The sequence below is a fragment of the Rhipicephalus microplus genome, unplaced genomic scaffold, assembly GCF_043290135.1.
Source record: "Rhipicephalus microplus isolate Deutch F79 unplaced genomic scaffold, USDA_Rmic scaffold_14, whole genome shotgun sequence".
Lineage (NCBI taxonomy): Eukaryota > Metazoa > Arthropoda > Arachnida > Ixodida > Ixodidae > Rhipicephalus > Rhipicephalus microplus.
Genome location: NW_027464587.1, coordinates 10,630,589 through 10,651,825, shown reverse-complemented (window position 1 = coordinate 10,651,825; position 21,237 = coordinate 10,630,589). Strand labels below are relative to the sequence as shown.

The window sequence follows — 21,237 nt, the reverse complement described above, 5'->3', positions numbered from 1 at the left end:
TCGCGTGTCTCAGGCAGAACGCAAGATCATCGAGGAAGACGTCTCAGACATTCTACGACGCAACATCATACGTCCTTCCTCGAGTCCCTGGTCATCCCCAGTTGTTCTCGTTCTAAAGAAAGATGGGACAGTGCGTTTCTCCGTCGATTACCATGCGCTAAACAAAATAACGCGCAAAGATGTTTATCCCCTCCCTGGGATCGACGAAGCTCTGGCTTCATTACAGGGCACAGAGTATTTTTCTAGCCTCGACCTTATGTCAGGCTACTGGCAGATACCAATGTCGGAGTTTGATAAAGAGAAGACCACTTTTTCAACGCCAGATGGGTTGTACGAGTTCAATATGATGCCTTTTGTACTCTGTAATGCGCCCGTCACCTTCGAACGCATGATAGGCGGCGTATTGCGTGGTTTGAAATGGAAAACATTTCTGTGCTATCTCGATGACAAAGTAGTGTTTTCACCAACGTTCTCGCAGCATCTACAACGTCTTGACGAAGTCCTCTCATGCCTTGCAAAAGGTGGTCTGCAGCTTAACACCAAGAAATGTACCTTTGCTAGAAAGACAATCGAGGTTCTCGGCCACCTTGTCAGCAAAGAAGCGATTCGGCCCGACCCCGAGAAGCTTGCCACTGTCCTCGATTTTCCTCGTCCACTACGTCAAAAGGACCTGCGCAGCTTTCTTGGGTTATCTTCTTACTTCCGGCGCTTCATACGTGGCTTCGCGGAACTTGCGTCTCCGCTCCATCAACTCCTCGCAAGGAACGTCCCCTTCATTTGGTCCGAAGACTGCGAAAGCGCTTTTGCGGCATTGAAGCAAGCCCTCACGTCGGATCCGGTACTGTGCCACTTCGATTCCACCGCACCCACCATCCTTCACACTGACGCAAGTAGTCATGGTCTTGGTGCGGTACTCTTGCAGCGTGACAAAAACTCACGAGAACGCGTCGTTGCTTACGCAAGTCGTGCTCTTACCGCTCCAGAAAAGAACTACACTATCACTGAGCAGAAGTGTCTTGCTGTTGTTTGGGCAGTGCTAAGATTCCGACCATATCTTCACGGCCGTCATTTTACCGTCGTGACTGACCATAACGCCCTATGCTGGCTTTCACCGCTGAAAAACTTATCGGGTCGCCTCGGTCGCTGGGCGCTTCGCTTTCAGGAGTATGATTTCGATGTCGCCTACAGATCTGGGAAGAAGCATCAAGATGCTGATGCTCTATCGCGCTGTCCTTTGCCCAGCGGAAGCCACTCATTATCGATACTCCAAAACGACAGCACCTTTCCAATCGCAGCGCTAAGTGGATCACCTGCCACCCTATCCGTCCTTGTTTCACAACAACGTGTCGACCCATACTGCCGCACTATTGCTGACTGCTTGACCGGCTCTACTACTCCTCCAAACGCCAGACTCCGTCGACAACTTAAACAATTTGAGCTTGCCGGTGATACTTTATGTCACTACATTTACCACATCGATGGCAACAAGTGGGTACCCATCATCCCACGTTATCTGCAACGTGAAGTTCTGGAAGCCTTTCATGATGATCCAACCGCCGCTCATCTAGGCTATCACAAGACTTACGACAAATTACGAAGTCGTTGTTTTTGGCCTGGCCTCTCTTCAGCCGTCGCTAAGTACGTCGCCTCTCGTGTCCATTGCCAACGGCAAAAACGACCGACAACTGCTCCGGCTGGCTTAATGAAACCTCTTCCTTGTCCCGCCTCGCCTTTTGAAGTCGTTAGAATCGACTTGTGAGGCCCTCTTCCTATATAATCCAATGGGAATCGCTGGATTGTCACGGCCGTCGACCACCTTACCCGCTACGCAGAAACAGCTTCTATACCATCTGGGACTGCCACTGAGATCGCCGATTTCTTTCTTCGCCACATCTTTTTGCGTCATGGAGCTCCACGCATTCTCCTGAGTGATCGTGGCAAACTCTTCCTCTCTTCCATTGTCGAGCAAATTTTGCGTGCCTCGAACACTGTTCACAAGACCAATTCTAGCTACCACCCGCAGACCAACGGATTGACTGAACGGTTTCATCGGACCCTATTGGACATGATCGCCATGTACATTCACCCCAACCACACGAACTGGGATGGAATTCTACCCTTCGTGACATTCGCCTATAATACGGCTGCTCAACGCACTACCGGCTTTTCTCCTTTTTTTTCTCGTCGATGGTCGCTCGCCGAGTTTCGCTCTGGATGTCTCTTTCCTTTAGGCCCCTGCAACCTCGACGGCTCCTTTCTCTGAAGAATTTCTATCTCGTCTCGCACACTGCCGTCACCAGGCCCGTGTTGACACCGGCCTCTCTCAAGACACTCGAAAATCTCGCTACGACTCGTCTCGCCGTGTTGTGAGTTTTTCCCCTGGTGACGAAGTTCTTCTATGGACTCCACTACGCGTCCCCGGCCTATGCGACAAATTCATCAGTCGCTTCATTGGGCCGTACACGGTGGTCGAACAGACATCTCCTGTCAATTACCGCGTTTCTCCTCTTAGCGCTAGTCCTCATCATCGTTGCTGAGGAACAGAGATAGTGCACGTATCTCGTTTGAAGCCTTATGCGCGACGCATTTCATAATACTGTCAAGCTTTCCCCGCGCGGGGGAATTAGTGTGAGCACGACAAGCGAATGACTCTTCTCTTTGATATCATCATCACCACCAGTACATCTTCTTCATCTGAAAAAAGATCACCAGCGTGATTTAGCTAGAGCCTGGTTGAATAAACCAGTTCCTTACAATATATATATATATATATATATATATATATATATATATATATATATATATATATATATATATATATATATATATATATATATATATATATTGTGTGTGCGTGTGTTTAGTGGGTACATATAGAAATTAAATTTCTCAAAACAAGATGCACCACTGCCTGCCTACACTTTGACACTTTACAATAGAACTATGCTTATAATGCAAAACATCGTCATAAATTTGCTGGCTTGCAATGGCGTTACGCCAATAGACTATTTGGAAAGCAGCACAATTCAAGCTGTCGATACAAAATGAGAACAGGTTACAATGAATTTATGCAGGTTAGCAGACAGGCTACATACACAATTGGCACTTTTTAATATGCTTGTGTATGTTTTTAATATGTGCAATATGTAATAAGCCTTACAGAAAGCAATAATTATCATCTTCCGCAAAACTGGCATGATAAAATTGAGTCGTCTCCGATATAAATGTCGTAACAGCGTTACTTATACTGGGGTTTCTCGTGAAACGATTGAGCTCATGTAGGCTCATTTAAGGGACACTGTGCTCTGCATATCGCAGAGTGCCGACAAAATGTGCGTATCATTTAATAGCAGTATTGATACTTCTCCTCTCTTTGTAGTTCGCCAGTAACCACTTATGATGTAACGCAGCTCAAAGCGCTGCTTGAGTGAGAAGCTAGGTGGATCCGTGCGAATTCTGATTGAAATTTCTCTTTTTTTTTGGGGGGGGGGGGGTCAGCAGGCTCTTTAAACAATGAATGTATCGACGCAATCTCAGTGTGCCTGCATATTCACTCGTGCACTATGGCGCGTAGCAGGTGCGTTCACTGATCAAGGCTCAGAAACGCATTAAACGCGCGAAAAACGAGCAATTAGACGCTTTTGCAGGCTACGGCGCCCATGCTCCCAAAGCAGACGCTCCGGAGATCTGCAGTACCATAAGACAACAGCGCCGCCGCTACTGTCACCCAGCGGAGAATCAGCCGACATGCGGCGCGGCCGCCTCGTTCACTCCACCGCCCCCTTCTAGTACACTGTAACTGTACTACGGCAACGCTGTAAAGGGCCGCAGACGCGGCCGACTCAAGGAGGATTAAAGAAAAATTGCTGGAGTGGAAGCTCCCGCAATGCCTTGCCAGCAGAAGTGAAGCCACTTTTTGCCACTGCCAAGATGGCGGAAACATGTTTTTTTCTGATAGTGCCCACTTGAAGATCAAGTGGCTTTGAAGCTTTATGTAAATGCTACGTTAGTTCTATATTAAAAGATAGTTGTTCGCGACGAAATAACACGCAGAAACGAGTATGGATAACTGAATCTTCAAAGAACTTTGCCTCCAATTTCAGGCTCACTAAGGAAAACTAGTAACTGTAAAACGCACTTGGAGCCCTATGTGACCCGAAAAAATTCCCACATTAAACTCGTTGGGCGTGCGAGGGAAACGCTTCATTTTTATTCGCTGAACGGTGATACTTTATCATGCCCCTAGTAAGATGGCAGCCACTACCGCCATCTTGCAAGAGGAACGGCTTCACTTCTGCGCAATCATTTTCACTCCAGCAATTTTATAAATCTTCCTTGGGCCGACTATATGCAGTGGATGGACAGATTATTGGATGTATGTGGCTGCACCCTTTAGATCGGGCGGCGGCAAACGCCACCTAGCCGTAATACTTAGTGAACTAACCACTAGATTTATCTTTTTTTTTCTTTAAGTAGTAAAGTTGGACGGGTACATTGCAGTGAAGGGTTTAATTCTCACTCGTGCCTTGACTTTAGCCACCAATCAGATAACCTCCTTCTAGTTAAGTCTACCCGCTTAAAGTCTATTTTGAAGTCTATTTTGCCCTCCCTGTCCCTAAGCCCCAGTACTTTGAAAAACTCTGCGCCATCATCCTGAACTATAGGGTGAATCCCTTTACAGAACAATATCAAGTGTTTGGCAGTTTCTTCTTTTTCTCCACACGCACTGCATACTGTGTCTACCCCTTCGTATTTGGCCCGATATGTATTGGTTCGCAATATTCCCGTCCTGGCCTCAAACAGTAGAGAACTACCCCGAGTATTATCATAGATCCTTTCTTTGGCAATTTCCTGCTTAAACGTTCGATATATCTCTAGTACGGGCTTCTTAATCATGCCAATTCTCCACATGTCAGTCTCCGTTTCCTTCACTTTCTTCCTAACCAATAGTTATTTTTGGTTTGGCCACTTGTTGTTTTCCAAGTATTTACATGTCCATTTCCTGGTTCGCTTTTGTATCGACATTCTTCATGAACAAGTAGCTCAAAACCTTCCTAGCCCAACGCTCCTCCCACATTTCTCTCAATCGCTTCCCAAATTTTATCTTGCTGCTAGCTTCCCTGCCCTCAATTTGATGTCAATCCCATATAGCCTTGCACTCCCTGATTTGGTGTATTCCCGTGAGCTCCTAAAGCAAGCCTACCTATTCCACGTGTCTTAATTTCTAATCTTGCTTGAACTTCTGATCTCATGCACAAGACCGCATTGCCGAACGTCAGCCCAGGAACCATGACCCCTCTCCATACTCCTCTCACAACATCACACCCATTGTAATTCTACAGTGCCCTATTTTTGATCACTCCTGCATTCTGTTACTTTTAGTCGTCACGTATGTTTCGTGTTCCTTTAGGTACTCGGCCCCGTTGCTTATCCATACGCCCATATATTTGCACTTACCTGTTATCTCTAGCGTGACTAAGCTCACTACCAACATTGTCATTAAAAACCATGACTGCTGATTTTTCCTTACTGAATCTAAAATCTAACCTATCTCTCTCATTACCGCAGATGTCCATCAATCTCTGCAAATCTTCCTTGTTGTCTGCCATTAGCACTATATTATCTGCGTACACTAATGCTGGTAGTGCCTGATCAATGAGTTTTCCTTGTTTGACTAATGAGAGGTTGAAGCCAAGTCCACTTCCCTCTAATTTGGCCTCTAATCCTTGTAGGTACATCATTGATAACAAGAGTGACAGTAAACACCCCTGCCTACGTCCCCGTTTCACCTCTGTGGGCTTGGATACTTGTTTTTCCAACTTTATAACTACCTTGTTACTTTTATAGATTTCCTTTAAAAGATTAGTGAGTCCATCTTACACACCTAGTGTGTCTAGTATTCCTCCTGTATACAGCGCCGCCGCTACTATGACCCACCGGAGAATCAGCCGAGATGCAGCGCGGCCTCCTCATTAATTCCACTGCCCCCGTCTAGTACAATTTACCACAAAATACGTATATCCTACCATTTGCCATTGGCTGTACACTCCATAATACTGAAGTGTGCGGTAATGCGAAACTGTTGATTTCATAGCAATGGTCACAGCCAACGCCTCCTAGATTTCCCTTGCCAGCCGGATTATTCCTTTTTCTGTGATTGGCAGTCACTTGGGAAGCGGTGGTCGTCAAAACTACGGTGGTGGCGTCACTCAAGTAGGAATGTCTTCAAATAGGTTGTTACATTTTTGGAGCTTATATGCAACAAAATTAACGTAAAATTTTTGAAAAGACTGAAACGTAGTTATTGTAACGTTTATAATAAAAATATAAAGTAAGTGAGGCTGTCATTCAACAAGCAACTTTTAAATACAAGGCATCCTCTGAAATTAGTAGCAAACGCCAAAATTGCCAATGTCAAAGGCCATGTACAATCCCTTATTCCTACGTAGGCAGCGTTGCCTTAGATGACCAGCGTTTTGTGCTCTTCCGGCAGGCGCAAGAAATCTAGGAGGCGTTGTCACAGCCAACGCCTCCTCTAGAAAGATGCCTGCCACATGAGAAAAAAAAAAAAAAAAAACAGCTGCCACGTCCTTTCTCTTCTTCAATTTGAAATTTGTCTCGGTCGCTAGCGTCACCTGTGGCGGACGGTGCAACAACGCGACACTTTGCATAGCCTCCGAAACAGTAATGCACAGTTGCAGGTCTCGAACAACTCTCGACTGACGCGCTCCTATGGGCCGCAGATGAAAAACGCTCAACTGGTACCACCCGTCGCCATGCTAATGATGATGATGATGATCATTAAAGGCCTCCTCTTTGAATCGGGGTAACGGCATGCGCCATCTAGCCTACCTTAATAGTTCGAGTTTAAATTTTGTCCCTCAACTCGGATGTCTTTTTAATTTTGCCCAGCCGCTACTCTTGGCTGGGATGTCATTTTACCGACTTCTCTGCTTTTCCTCCACCAATACTCCAACCACTGCTTAGTAATACCTACTGCTTACCAGTTAATGCTTACATCAACCGCGAAGCCCAGCGCCTCAGGAAATGTGACCTTCCCCCTATTTCTATCCGGCTGAATCTTTTGGCATTCCATGACTATGTGGTCAATTGTTTCTTTATTTATGCCACATCCAACACATGTCTCATCCTTTGACGAATATTTGCTCCTGTACGTTGAAGTTCTCAAGCAGCCAGCCCGCGCCTCAAAGAGCAATGCACTACCTTTATTGTTGTCATAAAAGTTCTCTTTCCGGATCTCTTGTTTGCTTGCCCTGTAGATTCCCAGCGATCCCTTCTTTTCCCTCCTCTCTTTCCACATGAGCGTCTCTGTTTCCCTCACTTGCTTTTTAACTGGCCCCCTTTGCTTATTTGCCACGGTCAAGTTATATTTAGTCGCCAGCTTTCGCGTCCTCTTCCGCCATTGGGTGTCCATACTTTTCAGGTACAGGTATCTGTGCACTCTGGATGCCCAGTTCTTCTCATCTAAATGTCTAAGTCGCTCCTCAAACCGTATTTTACTTTGTGCTTCCCTCGCCTCAAATGAAGCCCAACCCATATCGCCTTGTACAGCCTCGTTTGTAGTCTTACTGTGAGCTCCCAGAGCTAACCTGCCGACTGCCTTTTGGTTAACCTCCAGCCCCGACAGGATATCTGACTTTAAGCATAATACGGCATTAGAGAATGTGAGCGCCGGCACCATTACCCCTTTCCAGATGCCTCGTACTACCTCGTACTTATTGTGTCCCCAAAGTGCTCCATGTTTCATTACTGCTGCGTTTCGTCTCCCTTTCAGTTTGAGGTGTTCTTCATGAGCATTCAGGTAGCCTTTTCCTTCATTAAGCCAGATCCCCAAGTATTTGTACTTATTTACTAATGGTATGGCTTCCTGTTGTATCCTTATTGGTGCTACATGAGCTTCTTCGTTGAACACCATGACTCCAATAATAGTGTCGGTCGCGAGCGCCACCGCGCAGAGTTTGTTTAAAACTGAAGGCAGGCCAACTCCGCTGGAAGCGCGAGCCATTCCTCAGGCATCTTTCTAGAGGAGGCGTTGTCACAGCATTCGCAAGTACGGCACTGCGTCTGGGTTGTTTCTGCACTCTCTTGGCGAGAGTCGGTCTTCGACGGGTAGAGTTTAAAGATCGCGTCAACTAAGTCTTCGCGTCGCTGAGGCCGCCGGAAAGATTGGCGACAATGATCGTCACCCTCAAGACATTACAGCAGCAGACGTTCAAAATTGAAGTTGACCCGTCGGAAACGGTGAGCCCCATTCGCTTGCTCCTCTGTCGGCGCCGCCGCATCAGCGAGGGTCCCCCTAGTGTGATATGTTACGATGCGCTTTTTTATTTTTTTTTTTCTGGTGTCTTGACAGAGTCTGTGGCCTAGGCCTAAACGGTTTGCGGCCGACGTCGTTTCTGTTTGAATCACAAGCGACGCTCGCGAAGCGTACTGCACTGCCCTCGTGTCGGACGTATCGAGCGCCTGTATCCGACCGGCACGCCGTGAAGGCGCGTTTCGCGGTCCGCCGATGGCGCGCTTCGCCACTCACGAGGCTGCTACCGCATTGCGAAATATTAACGATGAACTTACGTGCCCCTATGTGTAATCCGTGTGCGCTGCTATTCCCATCTATTGCAGCCGCCAACGCTTCCCGAAATCGGCTGACTCACGCCTCACATCGAGTTGTCGCATTGAGCAAGCGGAACGTGACTGGCGTCTTCTCGGGCCGGCTCGACAACCGGCGCGGCCGTTTTACTTGCCTAAATGTGTAGTCTACATTAAGACGTGGCTGAGCAAAAGTTTTCCGAGGGGAAAACAAAACGCTTTCGAATCTTCGGCGCCCCCGAAAAAAGATCGGGCCTTTGAAGTCCCGGCAGGGTTCTCGGAAATACTTGTTTCCGCTAGTGTCCTCCTCCTATTAAAACGGCGGCTGCTTGTGCGGCGCCGCATAAGCAGCTGGAGATACATATACACGCTTATCTACTCTCGCCTAAAACATGACATGGCTGTTTTGTTCTTCTGTATACGGTTGCGCATCTCGTGTACTGTCTAGGAAATGCAATGCGCCTTAAATTTGTGCAAGCCAGCCACGGTCATACTCACTTCACGATCTGTCACTTGTTAATACCTGGTCAAAACTACGACTGTATTATTAAAGGTTTCTTTGGTATGTGTAAAAAGTTCATGTATAAGTGTCTTGGAATCTCTTATCTCTTCTCCCACTGCTCTCTTTATTTTCGCTGTATCTTCTTTTCTCCATTTTTTTTTTCTCTCGCTGTATTGAATTTGTGTTCATGCTCTATACCGAGTGTTGTGCATTGTTTTTTTTTTGGTCTGGGCAGGGATTGGCGCATTGTAAGGCATTTAGTTGCCTTTTCGCCCCTCCCTTCCCATTAAACCATTGGATAAAGATGTATGCTTCAATGATGATGAATAAACTTCAAACGAGCTGCGATAGTGACGATGCTTGTCACGCTGGTAGTTGTTCCTTAAAAAAGCCCTTCACCAGCCTCGAAATATACAAGAAAAAAAAAATCGTGTTATTCTCACCCGGCGTTTCTCGCCTTTCTGGTGCACTTGGCGGCGCTTGAACAGTAGTATAGCTACCCTCGATTGGCCCATACTGTCTCGTGCGCTGCTTCCTTGTCTTGCATTGCTGTCGTGATTTCACTTAATTTTGTGTGTTTGCGCAAGCGGCGACAACAGCGCGTTGCCAACGAGTGCGAAATCTCGATTCGCCCAACAGTGATGACATGGTAGATGTGCTTTCAAGAACATAGTGATGATGAACAGGAAACCGCTCCTTTGTCTCTTAGCACGGAGGCCCTCTGTTATTGCACAGGCACCAAAGCTAACTGTACTTTTGGTCACTAAGTGCTTATTGACGTCATGTAGTTTGTAGACACTGTGTAAACAACTTGGCGTCGATGCTCCAGTTGTTGACAGGGACGACAATTTGCAGGGCCACCGTGCGAGGTTTATTTATGTGCCCCACTGGGCGCCACTGCCGTGTGCATGACACGCTGCGCCCTGGGGCCAGCTTTTATTCGAGGATTGGGGCGAACTGGGCTTTTTGGCTGTACATCTGAAAGGATTTCTAACGCCAGAAACAGAGACATGAGAGGAACATAGGAGCGCTCTCCACCAACAAAGGCTTATTTGATGAACACTGCACCTGTGCTCATCACAGTTTAACTTTTGTACACTACTTTCTAAGAAAGTCCAACTGTGGACGATATACAAAGCAGACGGGCGATCTCTGAATGAACGGTTCAAAGTACATGGGCAAGGTGTACGAAAAACGTCGGGTGGCGTTCATTTGGCAGTGCACTGTGGGTCTTTTGGCTGTGAACCTTTTCTTGCTCAAGGCACTGCTGTCGGCAGAAGTGTGGACTGGCTCACTCGCAAGATTATAGAGGATTGGGTTCAACTTGTGTCAACACCCGATCAGGAGTCATGCTTTCTTAGAAAATAGCTTGCACAGGTGCGATTGTGATGAGCACAGTACATGTTCGGTAAACTTGCCTTGGCAGTAGCGCCCTCGTGTCGTATTTTGTGTATGTGTTTTCTGGGCTACAAGCAGTGTCAGTTCTATTTTGAAGGAGTGCCAGCATTTTCCTTGAACCTTTGCAGTGTCTTTCTATATTGAAGCTGTACATGCTGGGCTGCATCTGTGTGTATGCAAAACACAGGTGTGCCTCTCAAATTGTGCAAACACCGCCACCTACCATTGTTTAACTAAAAAGGAAGGCAAACACTAATTTCAATTGCGTACAGAACACTGCAGCAAGCCGCAGAAGACGTGTGTTGTGGCAAAAAGGCGCCTGCTCCTCAGTCCGCCTCTTTCATTTTCTCGTTTTTGGGTGTCTTTTTTGAGCTGTTGATGTAGATAAACGTATACGTTCTTTTCTTTTGGGGGAGGTGGGTGTGGCACCTTAAAGTGATAGTTGGATGCGCCTGCGCGTTTGTGTTCTCGTGCAGTGAATATTTTCTAATATAAGTTCAGTTGTAAGTTGAGCATCTTTCCTGTCAAGTGCTTTTCCTTCTACCTTATGCGCTCATATATTTCCACATTAGGGATCAAAGGATTTTTGTACGCCGGCAGTTTTGTTGTCCTCCTGGAGTGTACCCGTGAAATGATTATAGGTATGGACTTCTTCCAAGGAAACAGTGCAATAGTACACTTACAAGAATCTAAAGTTTCGTTTTCTACTGAAAATGCAGTCGCAACGTTCCATGCGGAACAACCAGTGGTTTCACTTCTGTGTATTGTTGACGAATTGTAGTTAAAGAAAACGTTAGACCCGTGCATCAGCGTCCGTACCCACCGTACCGCCATGTCGCTGTGCGACACTCCTTGTGAAAAGCAACGTTTTTCCGTGATTATGATGGGTTAGTAGATGGAAACATCGGACTGCTATTCGAAAAGGAAATATGCGTGGCACGAGGTCTGGTGAACCTTCGTGGTGAATGTGCGGATGTCCTATTGACGAACTTTGGTAGTGAAATACAACACGTGGGGAAGGGGACAGCCATAGCATCCCTGCATGAATATGTGCAAATAGCCGATGCTCGTGTTCTTGATGAAGTCCCGCCAGCCTCTCCAACAGTCGACACCATCCTTCAATCAATAGACATTGACGGAGACCTTTCAACACCACGAGAGCAGTTTGAGAACCTAATCGAAGAATTCGCGCAGTGCTTTTCCACTTCATCGAAAGTTAAACGCACTCTCATCGCGAAGCACCGTATTATAGTTGATTGATTTGATTGATTGATTCATTTGTGGGGTTTAACGTCCCAAAACCACCATATGATTATGAAAGACGCCGTAGTGGAGGACTCCGGAAATTTTGACCACCTGGGGTTCTTTAACGTGCACCCAAATCTGAGCACACGGGCCTACGACATTTCCGTATTGTTGTTGAAAAAAAACGTTAGACCCGTGCATCAGCGTCTATACCTAGTAGCCCCTAAAGAACGGGAAGCGATTAAAAAACAAGTGCAGGAAATGTTGAAGGACGACATAATACAGCCATCCAAGAGTCCGTGGGCATCACCTATGGTACTGGTCAAAAAGGACAACAGCCTGCGATTCTGCGTTGACTACAGAAAACTGAGCCTTGTCACGAAGCGGGATGTTTATTCCTTGCCAAGAATCGACGATACTTTGGGTAGGTTACGCAACGCTAATTTTGTTTCATTGTTGGATTTGAAGAGTGAATACTGGCAAATCGAAGTGGACGATTGATGTTGCGAAAAGACTACTTTCGGAACACTCGAAGGACTCTTTGAGATCAAAGTGCTCCTTTTTGGTTTGTGCTCCGCTCCAGCTACCTTCCAAAAGATAAGACACTGTCCTCTCCTGCCTCAAATGGCAGTCATGCCTCGTCTATCATGATGATGTAGTAGTTTTTTCTTCCACCTTTGAGCACGTGCACTGACTGAGAAGAGTACTGAATGCCATCCGCGCGGCAGCATTGACTATCAAGCCAGAAAAATGGTACTTTGGATTTCGCGAGCTTTGGTTCCTCAGGCACATTGTTAGTGGTGAAGGCAACCGCCCAGATACGGAAAAGATTACAGCAGTTGAAAATTTTCCGAAGCAACAAGATAAAAAAGCCGCCAAACGATTCCTGGGACTCTGTGCCTATTACGGACGCTTCGTCGAAAACTTGGCCAAGATCACTGAACCGTTGACCCGGCTAATAAAAGAAAGTATAGCATTTGTGTGGCGGGAAGAACAAGAAGCTTTCACAGAGTTGCGACATCGTTTGCAGTCTCCCCCTGTACTTGCACATTTTGATGAGGACGTCGACACAGACATTCATACTGATGCGAGAAACGTTGGGCTTGGCGCCATTCTTATTCAATGGCAAAATGGGCAAGAAGAAGTTATCGCATACGCGAGTTGTACACTATCTAATGCTGAGTCCAATTGCTCCGCGATTGAAAAAGAATGTTTCGCCGTCATATGGGCCATCAGCAAGCTCCGCCCATACGAGAGACCTTTTCGAGCAATCATCATTCATTGTGTTGGCTAGTGAACATCAAGGACCCTTCAGGAAGACTAGCTAGATGGAGCCTGCGTCTGCAGGAGCATGATATCGCTGTCATCTACAAGTTCGGCCACAAGCACGACGGCTCAGATTGCCTATTACATGAACCCGTAGAGTCTTCGTCTGATCAAGAACTAGATTACCCCTTTCTTGGAGCTCTGAACGTGTCCGAGATGGCTCGTTTTCAGTGAATGGACCCGGAGTTGCTCCCGCTTATTCGTACTTTGAGGGTCAGCAGATTGAGGCACTAAGAGTTTTCGTCTGTGGATTAATGACCTCCTATGTCCTCCAAAATGACGTACTCTACTAGCGTAACTTCGAGCACAGCGGTGAGACGTTCCTACTTCTCGTATCATCAGCACTGCGAGCAGAAATCGTAGAAGGGTGTCATGATGACCTGACGGCTGGCCATTTGGGTACTAGTCAGACTTTGGCAAGAATCCGCCAGAGATATTATTGGCCGAAATTATGGATTCTGTGCACCACTATGTCAAATCATGCTGAGATTGGCAAAGACTCAAAATACCACCATTTAAACCAATGTGTTTGTTGAAGCCAATAGTCACTAAAAGGACCATTTCAGCAGGTGGGAATGGATTTGCTTGGTCCGTTTCCTGTATCATCATCTGGAAACCACTGGATCATTGTAGCAACAGAATACATGACCAGATATGCTGAAACATCATACTTCGCAAAAGGAACGGCGGGTGAAATAGCCCAGTTTTTCGTCACTCACATCGTACTACCCAGAATCACCTAGAAGTAGTACATGTAGTAGAAGTAGTACATTGTGATATGGCATGCAAATGATGACAGCTTCAAGCAGCTTACCTGATAAAACACTAAAACAACTTCTGCAAACTTTGTTTATTGCACAATGAATTGAGAGGGAAGGAATAAGTGCGCTCTGAGAGGAATTACGCAGGCTGGGCAACGCTGCCTAAATTAAATGGTCGATTCAATTTGGCAGTCGACTGTCCTCAGCATACACCATGTTTGCGTGCTCGTAACCAATGGTCTCTCCTCTCACACGTTGTGAACGAATTCCTCGACGCCGCTGATAAGATGGTGAAAATGTGAAAGCATGAGCAATAGAATAAAACTTGGGTATTCGTCTTTTGAACAATGCGTCCCAGCACGTGCTCACATGGCTTGAGATAAAGAACAAAACACATTGGTTGAGCAGAAGGTGCCAGAAGCTGGGGTGATGCGTTGGCCTGGTTGGACATCAATGAGGCTGGACATTGTCAGTGCTACCTCCACAAAGGACTTCGCAACGACACATCTTCTGGCTCCATCTGTCGAGTCATGGGCCTGTTCTTGTTTCAAGTGGGCTCATGCAGGGAGGTGTCTTCGAAACAGGTGGATTGCTCTTGTACTGGTGCACGTGTTTGCGCGTTTTTGCGGCCGCTTCTTTGTCTTCACAGTGCCGTCGGGACACATCATCACACGCGTGTTCCTCGTGTTGCCACCACAGCAGTGTCACAGATCTATCAAAGCAAGCTTCACCCATTAATGAGGTAGTTACTTGCCTCGCTGTTTGCTCAAAATGGCTATTTTGTCTCGACTGTCTTCAGACGTTTCTAAAGTTAACTAGAGGGGACTGTGGTGCTGTGAACTTTCAGCAACTGTGGAAATGATGGGTAGTACACAAATTTGCCTAGTCTTCGTACTTGAAAACTTCAAATGCACTTGTGCCTTTGTTTATTGCTGTGTTTTGGTTTTATTTTCAATGAAAGAACAAACCATTTTGAACTCTTGCAACCTGATTTGAATCAGGTGAGCTTGAAGTGCAACTGCTGAACATTTGTTTATTTTGTGACAAAACAGCTCCAAGCCACGCCACGCGAAACCGAATAGAGCCAGAAGTACGAAAACTAGGCAAATTCATGTACTACCCATCATTCCCATGCTCGCTAAAGCGCCATGCGGTGCAGCTCCCACAGACATGACGATAGTTATAGCGTGAGAACAAAACGACGAACGTCGTTTTGTGTCCTTCTTGTCTCTGTGTCGTCGTTTTGCTCTCGCGCTATAACTATCGTCATGCCATACCAACTAGCCCAAGCTGCCACACTAGTGCCCAGACACTAGTGCCAGAGTTCCTTCTAGTGTATATATAAAAAACTCTATGTTTGCAAGTGTTATGTTTTAATGGAGGATCGGACTTCTTACTTAGCTGGCAGCTTCTTTAGTGCTCCCCGTCAAGTGTGGTGGTGGAGCGTCTGGAATGCCCATCTCTCATAGCGACTGGGAGAGGCTCACCTACTCGCCGAGGGCTCAGTGCAAACTGGGGCGCGAAGTCTGGCTGGCTGTGACTCCCACTTTTGCTTGTATGAATGTAGCGTCCAGGAGAAGCTATCACGAATGCAGCACATTTTGTTCCTTATAGGAGCCATGACCTGGTATCCCAAGAATTTGTGATTTTCAACAGAAACAAGAAGTGGAAGGTCTGACACACCTACACAGATCAGAAAAGTGGGCCACAAAAGAATGTTTCGATGTGAGACAAGCCAGCCCTAGAAGTCGCCGGTTATAGAACCCGCCCGTAGCCATTTTGCTGTGGTCCGACTGTGACAACATGGGCAGCCAGCTGCTGAGTCATTATCTTCTACCAAAACTTTTTTCAGCCGCTGCAAATCTTATGGCGGAACAGTATTATTTGCTGCAATGCAGATGCTCACACTGCTAACATGCACCTAGCTAGCTGCTTGCCACATCTAGGCTCACATGTGTGCCACTGTTACCCAATTTTCTTCGTTCAGCGAACTAGGAGCGCAGAGAAAACACAAAGGACGAAGCGAGGAACCACACAACACGAGCTGTGGTTCCTCGCTTCGTCCTTTATGTTTTCTCTGCGCTCCTAGTTCGCTGAACGAAGAAAATGAATTACCAACTGGCCCACATTTTGATCCTTTTGCACTGTTACCCAACTCTCGGGCCACTCGTGTGTTTATAAAAATATCGAATTATAAATAAGGGCTCGACCAAATGTGCTAAGCTATTGCAGGCCTAATTTGTGAGTGCACAAGGATGGAACCACATCACACATACTTAGCCACTTTAATACACATGCACACTTGTTACAGTAATTAAAATTACTAGTACAATTGCTGATGCAAAAAAGTTATTGGCAGTCATTCAGAGCTGTTTGTCATGATTCAGCGGCCCGAGAAAGCACGAAGTTAAAATGTGTGCTAGTACACTTTTAGGCAGCTTCAGATTAGCATTTTCAGTGCCTGTCTAATGATTTGACAGGCGCTGGAAATGGTCGTGTGGACTTTTTTTTTTTTTTTTTTTTTTTTGTTGAACCAGCAGAGCTCATCTGCTCTAATGCATGAGTAAGCTGATATTGAATGGCTTGCAAATCTTATTTAGTATAAGAAAATTTCTGTTGTATTTGTTATTCTGCTCCAAATTAGGGATTCTGTGCTTAAGGAGAATTGATACAAATTTTAATTATTTTTGCGTTATTCTAAATAAAAACACTGGTGTTGAGAACCCTAGAAAGGGTCGTAGAGCTTGTGAACCAGTTAAATATATTTTCAATACTGGTACCTTACAATACCAGTTTCGGTTGCAATATGGAGAATGGAGGCTTCACACTGACGTGTCAACTTAAGTCTGACATCATGAGGAAATCGCAAATTTCAAAATACTTGCATCGTCTGCGTCATTTATTGTTAGTCGCATGTGGTTCTCGTAAACAATGATGAGTGAATCGTTGCTCAAAGACTCCGAGAGGAATTTCTGCGATACAGGTTGTATACTAGACGCAGAGCTTGGAAATGCAGTGAACTGTGGGGACTTGTCAGGCGATGTTCTCTGCGATGAGGCCAACTTGCAGATGCCTCGGGACGAAAAGTATACAATCAATGTAAAATGTTGTCTGGCTCCTGTGTGTGGAGAGTGTTGGTAGTGCACAACATGGAAATCGAAAATGTACGCATTGCGGAGACTTAAAATCGTGTCAGTACTCCTTTAAAAGCGCCCTCCAACACTATTCAACCCCCTCTTTTTGCTTGTGGGTGGTGTGGACAAGTTCGGACAAACGAATGGAGGAAGAATGGCAGTAATAATGGAACACAGTCCCGAGTTATCAGATTTAAAGAAATTCAATATACAAAGAAAAAAATGCCTATCCTCAAATTGATTTTCGTGGGTTCACCTGACCGCGTTTCACTTGCCCTGGTGGTCCCGGTAACTTGAGATGGCGGTCCCAAATGAAATGAAACGGTAATTCTGTTGTCAAAATTGTGTTGATGCTTCAGAGATATCATTTGAAGGTTTTAGTAAATCTCTTTTTACAAAACTTTTCCTCACATACACTGTGCCACCTCGTCAGTATAGGTGAGGTATGAATTGACGGGCCATTTTTTGCAACGGCCTCTTCCTACTGCACATGAACAAAGTTTTGTTTCCACGCCACACATCTTTCTGCTTCTCAGTTTTTTCCATTTTTCATGTTTTAGTGGCTTTCTTCAAGCATAACCAACTTGCCGGGCAAGCAACTCTCTTGTCCCTTTTCTTGTTTCATTTAATGGAACAGCTCTTGATGTTACCTGCCGATGGTTGGCTAAAAAAAGCTTTTCTCCTCCTCTGGTGCAGGTCAGAGTATTCAAAGAACGGATAGAAGAAAAGAAAGGCAAGGACTACCCCGCCCACTGCCAAAAACTAATATATGCTGGTAAGTCACCCTTCCATCTGTCTCTTCGCCCATTGTTCAGGACACATGTGTGTCCCCCATGTGGTACCTTGAGTAGGAAAAGTTTCCATTGTTGCTTTTTTCTTGCATTGTATAAAAGGCCAAGCCCTCAATATAAGCTTTATAAAACGAATATACTTTTTTTGGACAAAGAACGTTCCGGAAAAGAGGTTAGGTAAGACAGAGTGCACACTTACAAACCTTTCATTGCTCGGATGGTGAAACTATATATATTTACAATCAAGAGGGCAATTTTAAATGTTTAGCACAAAGAGGAAGTATGTTCCCTTTAAAATATAAATGCACACCAGCCCAAGTAGGCACCCTTTTTAAATATAAACTGGAGTTCAGTCTAAAAAATTGAGTACAACGTGCTTTCAAGAGATGGTATCATTTTCTACTGTACCCTTATGTTGCAACACTATGTGCTCATGCAAGCCATCTTGACGTTTCCTTTTCTGCTATGCTGGGGATGCTCAAGTGGCTGTTTTTTTTTGCATGCTGCTCTGGTATGTGAGGGCATCACGAATGACCACACTGGCGCATTAAGTTGCAACAATTGCTACTGTAATATGGCATGACGATAGTTATAGCGAGAGAACAAAACAGCGACAAAGAAACGAGAAGGTCGTCGTTCTGTTCTTGCGCTATAACTATCTTCATGTCATACCAACTAGTCCAAACCGCCACACTTCTATATTTATTTTTATTTACTTACACTCGTACCCACAGCACCATTTACCGCATTTTCCGGTTTATAAGTCGCACCCTTGTATAAGTCGCACTCCGCTCAAAATAGCAGTTTTTCTGAAAAAAAAAAAAAACGTATATAAGTCGCACAGGTGTAGAAGATGCGCTTGCTCATCCGACCACCGACATTTAAGTATCTCGTCGTGACAATGCATTGCAAAAAATGCATGCTTGCGACGGCCAACGCTTTTGCACGTTTCTAGCTATCGGCAGTCACGCGTGCGAGCGCTTTTAAACACACATGAAAACAATACTTTCAGAAGTACCTTTATTATTCCGATAGCTTGGTGACGTTTATTCAAAGCCATCGAAGTCGTCTTCCTCCGAGTCGCTCACGAACAATGCAGCTACTTCTGGTTGCAGCACTGCTGGCACATCACTGTCGTCCTCCGACTCGCTCGAATCGGACTCTTGAACGTCGCCATCGGCCGCGCAGGGGATCAAACCGGCCTTGCGAAAGCCCGCCACAATGGTCTTCGCAGAAATTGACTCCCAAGCGTCACTCACCCATTTCGCCACTTCGCCGAACTCTGCGCGTTTCATGCGCCCCGTTTTTGTGAAGCTGTGTTCTCTCTCCGACATCCACGTTTCTCACGAACGTCGCAGAACTGCCTTGAAGCTGCGGTTGACAGAAATGTCAAGCGGCTGAAGCATCTTCGTCATGCCGCCGGGAATAATCACTGGCATACATTTCTTTGAACTGATCTTTTTCTTGAAAATATCGGTGATATGTGCCCGCATACTGTCCATTACCAGCATTCCTGGCTTCACAGGAAGAATCCGTCTGGTCGACGGGAAAAACAGCGGTCAAGGCACACACTCATCATTCCCTCGTCCATCCAACCTTTTGTGTTCGCCTGAATCACCACTGTAGGAGGGAAATTGTCCTTCGGCAAGGTTTTCTGCTTAAATATTAGCATGGGAGGCAGCTTTGTGCCGTCCGCGCAGCAGGCGAGCACAACGGTGAAGTGGGACTTCTCGTGGCCTGTTGTCCTCACCGTGACAGTTTTCTGGCCTTTTTCGGCGATGCTTCTCCCAAGCTGGATGTCGAATGTCAGCGGCACTTCATCCATGTTAACGATGTGGCTCGCGCTGACATTCTTCTTCGCAACTTCCTCCCTCACGAGTGAGCTGAAGTTGTCCAGTTGCGCCTGAAAGTCGTCGGGCAGCTTCTGGCACACTGTCGTCGGGGCTCTCATAACCAGCTGATTCCGTCGCATAAAGTGGAAACACCACGTCGGACCACCATTGAATCCCGTAACATTGCTCTCCGCTGCCAGAGCCTTCGCCTTCAGGCGCAGCTGCACTGTTGACAGCCCTCTTCCTTCGGCTCGTTGTTGCAGTACCCATGTGCGGAGGCTACGCTCGAGGTCCGGCCAGCGCGCCTTCTTGCCGCGGTTGGCCTTCTTTGTCGACTTCATCGTCCGGAGGACGCTGTGGGCTTTGCTCCAGTCACGGATTATTTTTTCACTGACGTCGAATTGCCTCCCTGCGTCTCTGTTCCCATGGTTTTCGGCAAATTCAACAGCGCGCAGCTTGAACTTGGCGTCACAGCTTCGCCGACTTTGCTTTCCAAGCGGCGCCATGGTTCGCAAGGTTCTATGGCGCTACCGGCTCTATGCTACGACGCACAACACAACACACGAGACGCACGCAGCAACAGCGACACAGCGAGTGCAATGAAGACGTTATGGCGGACGGAAGTGACGGTAAAGAAAGTGGCTCTGAACTCCAAACTTGCTTTCCATAATTTATAATTTAAAAATACCTCCACATTTTCACCCCTCTGATTATTTTTTTGTGCAAAACTACATAGCTGCGTTATCTTTAGGGTGTTAACTTACCGTTAATCTTACTTTCTTTTTAAATGTGGTTTCTGTGCATCGCAGAAGGCGGTGAAGCGCCGTAGACGCCATTTTGATGCCCGCTTGACGTAAACAGCGCCACGCAAGCTGTGGCATCCAACTCGATTTTGAATGTATATAAGTCGCATCGTTGTATAAGACGCACCCACGAAAAATTCAGAAAAAAACCGCGACTTATACACCGAAAAATACGGTAGGCATTACAGTAGGGGGGGGGGGGGGTTACACAGAGAATTTATAAATCATACATTTCAAAAACATAGGTAGTGAAAAAATAAGGAGAAATAGCGGCATGCATTGTTGTCAATACACATGAATTTCATAAAGATCTATGTAACATGTCATTGCGCTAGTGTCAATTTGAGTTTTTGCATTCATGCATAAGTTGCAGGGGCGTCACCAGACATTTTTTGGGGGGGGGGCACAGGCTGCAGCTTTTCTCTGTGATGTCGCTATCGGCGGCAGTTTGAACAGATGGTGCACATGTATATCAAGTCATGAGATGCCCCCTCTCCCCATGTGCTTCGTGTGGAAAGAGTAAGTAAAAGTATTGTAAGAATGATTGATTGATTGGGGGTCTAACTTCCCAAAACCACCATATGATTATGAGAGATGCCGTAGTGCAGGGATCCAGAAATTTAGACTACCTCGGGTTCTTTAACGTGCACTCGAATCTGAGCACCCAAACCTGAGCCTACAGCATTTTCGCCTCCATCGAAAATGCAGGCACTGCAGCCAAGATTCGATCCCAAAACCTGCTGGTTAGCAGACGAGTACCTTAGCCACTAGATCACGGCGGCGGGGCAGTACTGTAAGAAGTATTCTGAATCGGCCGTGATCGGCCGCCCACAAGCGG

The 21,237-nt window shown here is 46.2% G+C and overlaps 1 protein-coding gene across 1 annotated transcript in view; it reads left to right on the top strand.

Annotated features, from left to right (window-relative positions):
• Window positions 1-8,064: 8,064 nt before the first annotated feature.
• Window positions 8,065-21,237, top strand: part of Rad23 (UV excision repair protein Rad23) — a 264,575-nt gene continuing 251,402 nt past the window's right edge. Inside the window, exons 1-2 of the mRNA XM_037431765.2 lie at window positions 8,065-8,262; window positions 17,670-17,748. Coding sequence (XP_037287662.1) covers window positions 8,197-8,262; window positions 17,670-17,748 — 145 coding nt within the window. The 5' untranslated portion in view covers window positions 8,065-8,196. The remainder of the gene's footprint in view (window positions 8,263-17,669; window positions 17,749-21,237) is intronic.